The sequence below is a fragment of the Condylura cristata genome, unplaced genomic scaffold (genome assembly GCF_000260355.1).
Source record: "Condylura cristata isolate star-nosed mole 26May11 unplaced genomic scaffold, ConCri1.0 scaffold00002, whole genome shotgun sequence".
Taxonomy (NCBI): domain Eukaryota; kingdom Metazoa; phylum Chordata; class Mammalia; order Eulipotyphla; family Talpidae; genus Condylura; species Condylura cristata.
Genome location: NW_004567103.1, coordinates 3,990,412 through 3,997,397, shown reverse-complemented (window position 1 = coordinate 3,997,397; position 6,986 = coordinate 3,990,412). Strand labels below are relative to the sequence as shown.

The window sequence follows — 6,986 nt, the reverse complement described above, 5'->3', positions numbered from 1 at the left end:
GGGCGGGTCAGGAGAGGTCTGCCGCGCCATGTGGTCACCTCCGGGGCAGATGGGCCTGGAACTCATGAAGAATTGGCTTAAGCTTCTTAGTGCTGTGCTTTAACCTGTTGCACCACCAGGGAGGGCCCAATTTACCGATACACTTTTAATCATTATTTAAATTTTTATTTTATACTCTGGGTTTTGCAGGGTCAGTCACTTCCCTTAGTGGACTTATTGAGTCTGAAACAAACGTGAGACTATTCCTGACCTTGGGGGGTTGGACAGTGTGAGTGACACCCACTGCAGGCATCAGCACACGGTCAGAGACACCAGTTCCTGGCCACGTGCAGGGCTCCCTTCACTGCCCTGACAACATGTGAGGAGGCCTGAGGTCTGGGACTCACATCTCTTTGCCTGACGCCTTTCTTTTCCACACAGAGGCACAGGTCGCCTAACCAGGGGGGCACTGAGTGGTAACGCAAGACCTGTGTCTTAGCTCCTAAACTTCCTTTGAGTGCATGACTTTGATTTGCCATTTATTCTTTTTTTTTTTTCTTGCGGCCTCCTCCCTTGCATGAGGGAGGTTGGCAAGGGCAGCCCCACGGGTCCACAGCGTGGGTAGGGGAGTATCCGAACTGAGTCGGCAAGGACCATGGACAGCTCCCCCTCCGGTCCCAGGGAGCAGCCTGTGCCTGCCCTTAATGGGTCACCCTTAATCTTGGCCAGGACCTGCACAGGTGGCCCTGCTCTTGAAGTTGACTTTTAGATTCCTGCCACCAGCTGCCGCCAGGAGCAGTGTCATCCAGAGCACCTGACCCTGAGTTCCCTTTTAGACTCAAAGAAAGCAAGAAACAAAGCAGAGAGCAAGGAGAGCACACAGACAGCACCCCACGGGGTGCCCCATTGCAATCCAATTGCTGCCTCCGAGACAAAACTAAACTTTGGCTTTTCCTGCGTCTTCATAACTTCAAAACAATCATGTGACTGGATGTCTCCCTTCCAAACACCTGAGGGAAATCATTGGGCATCTCGCAGTCACAGCCCACCCGCCAGCATTCACCTCCTGCACATGAGGCTTTTCTGCAGGATTTTAAAGGGTGGGAGTGGAAATGACATTAGCATCGTGATTTGAATCTGCCATAAAAAACTTGGAAATGCAACTAATCCGTGGGGAAAATCCCTCCACTGCATTTTAAATTATAAAAGATCTCAAGATAGTTGAAGAGAAAAGTGTACAGATGGAGAGAAAGATGGAGCAGAAAGTAATGATAATTTTCCTTGCAGGCTCAAGAATTTCCAAAAAACTCAAAAGACTATTACAAGGCCCTGAAATTCCCGTGACCTGTGGGGAAGCCAAGGGGATTTTAAATAGGAACAAAATGGAGCAAGGTAGGTGATGGCTGCTACACCCTTTCACTGGGAAACACCCGGGGTTCCGAGGTAGACACCTGTGTCAGGGTCTCCGACCGTGGCCCCAAGGAAGACACACTTGACCCGCATACAGTGGGCTCTCCTGGCTGTGGCTGACTACACTGGGTTGCTACAAAGCACGATCAGCGGAGGAGAAAGGCACAGAGGCAACACCCGAGGCGACCCTGGTGCCAGTGTCCCCAGCTTCTTCTGGGGGACCGCACCGGGCACTGTTCCCCACTCCCCGTGTGCTTCAGCTTTCCCCACTAGTCACATAACTAGGCTCACACAAGATAGCTGTAAATCCAAAACAGGAGAAATAATCACTTGCCATTAGTTGGATGACCAGCACTGGACAAGAGAGACGTGGCCGTGGCCACAGCCCCACAGTCCGCGTCGTCCTCCCCCACTGGCTGGGGATCACCGCCTGCTCCCATCCGGGACTTCGAAGCCAAGGGAAAGGACACGCCTCATCCTTCTGTCTTCCACCCTTTTTTTCCTCTCTCCTGTGTGTAGAGAAATGCTCTTTAAAAGGAAAACAAACTGGGGTGTGTAGTGCAGAGGCACAGGGGTGGGGCAAGGAGCCAATGTTCACCAGAGACAGTGGGGAGTGCGACAGGCGGACACACTGAAATCCACTGCAGAGGGGAGGGCCGGGAGACACGAGAGGTCTGCTGCTCCCTGCCGGCACTCCCTGGGCGGGGATCAGAGTCACTCACAGTGGCTGCCCATAGCTTCATAGTGCCATGTCTTTAACCCTGCACCACCAGGGAGGCCCCTGAAATCTTGTCAATGTAAATGTTAGTGGCGAGTATGGCTCAAAGGTCAAAGGAGTGTGTGCACAGGACTCGAGGTCCCCTGCACAGGACTCGAGGTCCCTGAATGCCCTCTGCATTCAGAGGGGACTCGAGCAGAGACTCAGAGCCCCTGACCCCCACGAGGTGGTCCAGATCCACACGAAGGGAGGCCAATTTTAGGGGTGTTCACAGTGGAGCAAAGCTCCTAGGGCCAGGGAGGACCCGAGTGCTCACTCATCTTGGTTTCCCAGGGGTGTTGGTGAAGTGTGTCCAGAGTGAGGAGGACAAAAGCAGTTGGCTCACCCTCAGGGAATTCGAAATTAAAGGAAAACGGGAAGGATCCAAGAACTGGCGGCTGACCGTGCGCTGCTTCAACTGGACACTGGGACACCTGATCAAGGTGGGTACCGGGACTCGGGGTCACACGTCCCAGGTGCGTGTTCTAGAGGCTAAGTCAAAGACCAAGCAACCCCCAAGTCCAAGCCTCACAGACTGGCTCGGTCTCCAGAGAACCATCACGGCCCCACCCGTGGCTCGGGTCTCAGTGCCGACAGTCCCCCCATCCGCCCGGGCTGGTCTGACTCCTGGTACAGTGTTATCCTCCACTCAGGAACGCTGATGCGTGTCAGGCTAGGGCAGGCAGTTGTGAGCTGGCCTCTGCCATGAACACCTACCACAGTGCAATTAGGTCACAGGAAAATAATTTAAATTAGGGGAAGGGTCTTATGCTTTTGGGTCAATGTTTCACATAGAATTCTGTAGCTGAGTAAAATACACTAGTATTGGTATTTTACAGTATGGGATATTTCCACATTATTTCTCTTGATAATCAGCTGAAGTACACTCAAGAGGAAATGTCCATAAATTGCATTTTTAAAAGTCGTAAGTCCTATATCAGCCCCCAGGTGGAGACAAGACAGGGACCCAGTCTCTGTCACAGATGAACCCCTTCTTTCCATCTCTTTCCAGAATGCTCCAGGAGGCCCTTCTCTGTGTCACTCTGATGGTAAAGAAAAGAGTTTTGCTCCGCAGTCATCTGTGGTGACATTTCGAGAGCAGGCAGGTTGAGGTTCACCTGTAGGGGCGAGCCCGAGTGCCTCACCGGGAGGAAGGGTCCCATCCATAGCCACGGGGCTATGGAGCGCACATGTCCGAAAACAGAAATAGTGGCAGGAAAGGAGGGAGGTCAGTTCTGATGCTGACACGGAGGACAGGTTCCGGGAGCAGCTCAGTCTCACGGAGGTTTACAGAGGACAGTGCTGCCTCTGGGAAGAGACCTTCTGCTGAGAAGGGACGTGGGCATGCTGCCCAGGGCTGGTCGGGGAGTTGGAACAGGCTCCACACCTGGCGAAGAGGACGGCAGAGCCCTCGAGGGCCAGGGAAGGCGTCCACACCCATCTTTGGCATTGGAGTGGGGAGGGCGAAGTTCAGGGTTTGAGTTTGGGGCAAAGTGGCCATAGTTGCAAGAGTATTTTAGAGGTGCAAGTGCTTTACAAGAGTGTGAGAAGTGTCACTACAGTCGCTGAGATGGATTGAGGGTGGCGTCTGAAGCAAGTTGCAGGGACCTTTAGTGCTCTCCTCTGGTGTCCCACTGCTACCCAGTGCTCAGGGGCACACTCCCTGAGGGCTCCCCAAAGTCACCGCATGTGCTTCCTGTCTTGAAAGTGCACAGACTAGCTCTAAGAAGGAGCAGGTCTCAACAGGTTGTGAAGGGAAACCTGGTGCGACTATCAGGAGAGGAAGAGAGAGGCTGCAGGCTTGTAGGTGACTGTAAACTGGGACAGAATAGCAGAGCAGAATGTTCCAGATTCAGAGGGAGGATTCTTTTCCATGAACCTTCCATTTGTGTTGGCAAAAGGACATATCTGAGAGGCATCTGGAAAGAGCAAGGTCATCAAGTGAAACAAAGACCATCACAGCATTAACCTTGTTTCTCTTCCAGAAAAAGTTGCTACCAAACCCACCAAGAAAAAGAAAACAGGTAATTGTCACGTGGCTTCTCTGTCACTGTCACACATAGCATGTGCTCATTTCCCACCTCTCCAGCCATACCTGAGGGCTTCTAAGTTCATCAGTCATCATGCAGTTTGATTTCCTATAAGGTGCTTTTACATTTGTTACTTCAAGCTTTACAATGTGTGAGGCTAGGAGTAACGCTTGAAAATAAATGAGACAGCGATAACCTTATATGTTTGTTTTCAAAAAAGATATGGACGTCATAGTATCTTCAAATTACACAGAAAAGTCAGGGCTGGGGGTGGAAAAGCATGATTGTGAAACCCCAATCAGCACACCTAACAGCTCTGGTCTTTGCAACACTAATTGTTTTCTTATTGGTTTTTCTGGCTTCCAGCTCCAGTGAAGTAAGAATGGAGTACAAGTGGCCCCACAGAGGATCTGAACAGACACTTCTCCACAGAAGACAGGCACATGCCAACAGACTCACAGAAAGAGGCTCTTCGTCTCTTCTGACTAGAAACATGCAAATCGAGCGATAATGAGCTATCCCCTCACACCTGTGAAAATGGCAAAAGACACCCAATCTTATTCTGGTATCCAAGAGCAAAGGAACAAATGTTGAAGACAATACTGTTGGGAATGTAAATTGGTGCATTCCACCAAGGAAAGCAGAATGGGGTACCACCAAAATTAAAAATATAGAAATACCAGCTATCCATCTCTAGGTATTTACCTGAAAAATAATTTAAAAGACATTATTTTCCCATTTTTACTGTAGCATTATTCATGATGATCAAGAACTTGAAAAATGATTTAAAAGACCTAATTTTCCATGTTTACTGTAGTGTTATTCATGGTAGTCAAGAACTGCAAACAGACTCGGGTCCATAAACAGTGAATGGATTACGATGTGGTATGTGGTATATATCAGTCATAGTGGAAGATGCTCAGCTGCACAAAAAAATTGCAAGTCCTGCCATTTGCAACATCATGGATGGACCTACAGGGTATTGATTATGTTTCGTGAAATGTCAGACAAGAAAGAAACACTTCGTTCATATGTAGTATGTAAAGAAACAAAAAATAGATGAGCTAAATACAACAAAAGTGAACTGTTAGACTGTCAGTCCAGTGAGTGTTAGCAAAAGGAAAGGAAAAAAGGAGAGCGTAGAGTGGATGAGAGAGGTCAGCTGTACAGTAAGAGACAGAATGGGGCCTTTACTGGTAAGCTTATTGTAGAATATATAGTTTCAATAATGCATACCTGAAACTTACCTAATGTTATCATGTAATGTTAATTCAGCAAATTTAAAAAGAAAAACAACTGAAAAGATCAAATTCTCGAATGCAAAGCAAAAAACAAGTGTTACCCTGGAACATCCTACGGTCACCCCAAAGGATCATCCTATAGTCACCCCATCTGAGCCAGTGGAAAGAATTACCCCTTGGGCACAGAGCCATATCACCTGGTGAAGTAAATGAACAAATCATATTCTCTCCTTTTATTTCTCATTTTTTTAAAGATTTATTTACTTATGCATACAGAACTGGGGAACAGGCCAGAGGTGCAGGGGATGGTGAGAGGATTCACCAGAGGCAGAGTGGGGAGCAGAACAGGCAGATCGACGAAGTACACTGCTGAGGGGAGCAGCGGGCGGGTCAGGAGAGGTCTGCCGCGCCATGGGGTCACCTCCGGGGCAGGCAGGGATCGAACTCATGCAGAAGTGGCTTTAGCTTCTTAGTGCAGTGCTTTAACCTGCTGTGCCACCAGGGAGGGCCCATATAAGACTTTTAATGGAGAGGAACTTTAATACAATGAGTGTGCAATACAGAAAAGACAAAGAATATAGTTTCTAAATCAAATACCCAAAGTGGCCCATCCCCTGGCGGGTAAAAGTCCACCCAGGCGGGACTGGCCCAAAGCAAGTCATGAAAGCTGCCACAGCGAAAGCTCCTTCTGGCAGGGACCCATAGAAAAAAACAGAAATGGCTAGACAAGTCTGGGAGGAAGAGAGCAAAATCAAATCAAGATAAACACTGCCACAGTCACCTCTCCACGGGTCTCACCCACCACGTCTGTGTCCCCCAGTCCAGGACCAGAAACAAGAGCCGCTTCTGCACACGTCTCTCTGCTCCATGGGTCTCCCTCAGGTCTCCGTCGGGCTCCATCCTCCATCCTCCACCCTCTTCAGTCTCCTCTCCTGATTCTTCTCTGCTCTTATCAGCTCCACCCTCCTTCTGGGTGGGGCAAGGAACCTTTAACCTCCCCTTTTCCTGGGGACCCCCTGTTACACTGTCTCCTAGCTTCTCCCCTCAGCAGTGTATCAGTCCCTGCCTGTTCTGCTCCCACTCTGTCTCTGGGGAATCCTCTCAACACCCCCCCCCAACCTCTGGCCTATACCCCTTTTTATTTATGCATAAATAAAATAAATGATGCTAAGTAAATGCTAAGTGAAATAAGCCAGACAAGGGACAGACATGATTCTGCTTCCATGAAGTGCCTGCAACAGGCAAATTCACAGAAACCGACAATCAGAAAATAAACTGTGGATAACCAGGGGCCAGAGGGAAAGGCAGTGGGGAGTTACTGTTTAAAGGCACAGACAGAGCTCGTTTTGGGAGACAAAGACATTTTGGAAATAGATGGCGGTGATGGTCGCACAGCCTCGTGTCCTCAACGCCACTGAACCGTGCGCTTGCGGATGGTTAAAATGACGTCGGTACAGATTTCGCTGCAATTTAAAATGGTCACGGAAAGGGCTTCATATTGTTATAGGGCACCTCAATTCAGAGAGAGGCACCCCTGAAGCCCCAAAACCTGCCTGCTCTAAGTGGGTT

The 6,986-nt window shown here is 49.4% G+C and overlaps 1 protein-coding gene across 1 annotated transcript in view; it reads left to right on the top strand.

Moving 5' to 3' along the window:
• Nucleotides 1-4,851, top strand: part of LOC101631006 (nuclear autoantigen Sp-100-like) — a 15,726-nt gene extending 10,875 nt beyond the window's left edge. The window contains exons 8-11 of the mRNA XM_012726143.1: nucleotides 1,267-1,371; nucleotides 2,441-2,589; nucleotides 4,132-4,170; nucleotides 4,543-4,851. Coding sequence (XP_012581597.1) covers nucleotides 1,267-1,371; nucleotides 2,441-2,589; nucleotides 4,132-4,170; nucleotides 4,543-4,551 — 302 coding nt within the window. The 3' untranslated portion in view covers nucleotides 4,552-4,851. The remainder of the gene's footprint in view (nucleotides 1-1,266; nucleotides 1,372-2,440; nucleotides 2,590-4,131; nucleotides 4,171-4,542) is intronic.
• Nucleotides 4,852-6,986: the final 2,135 nt, after the last annotated feature.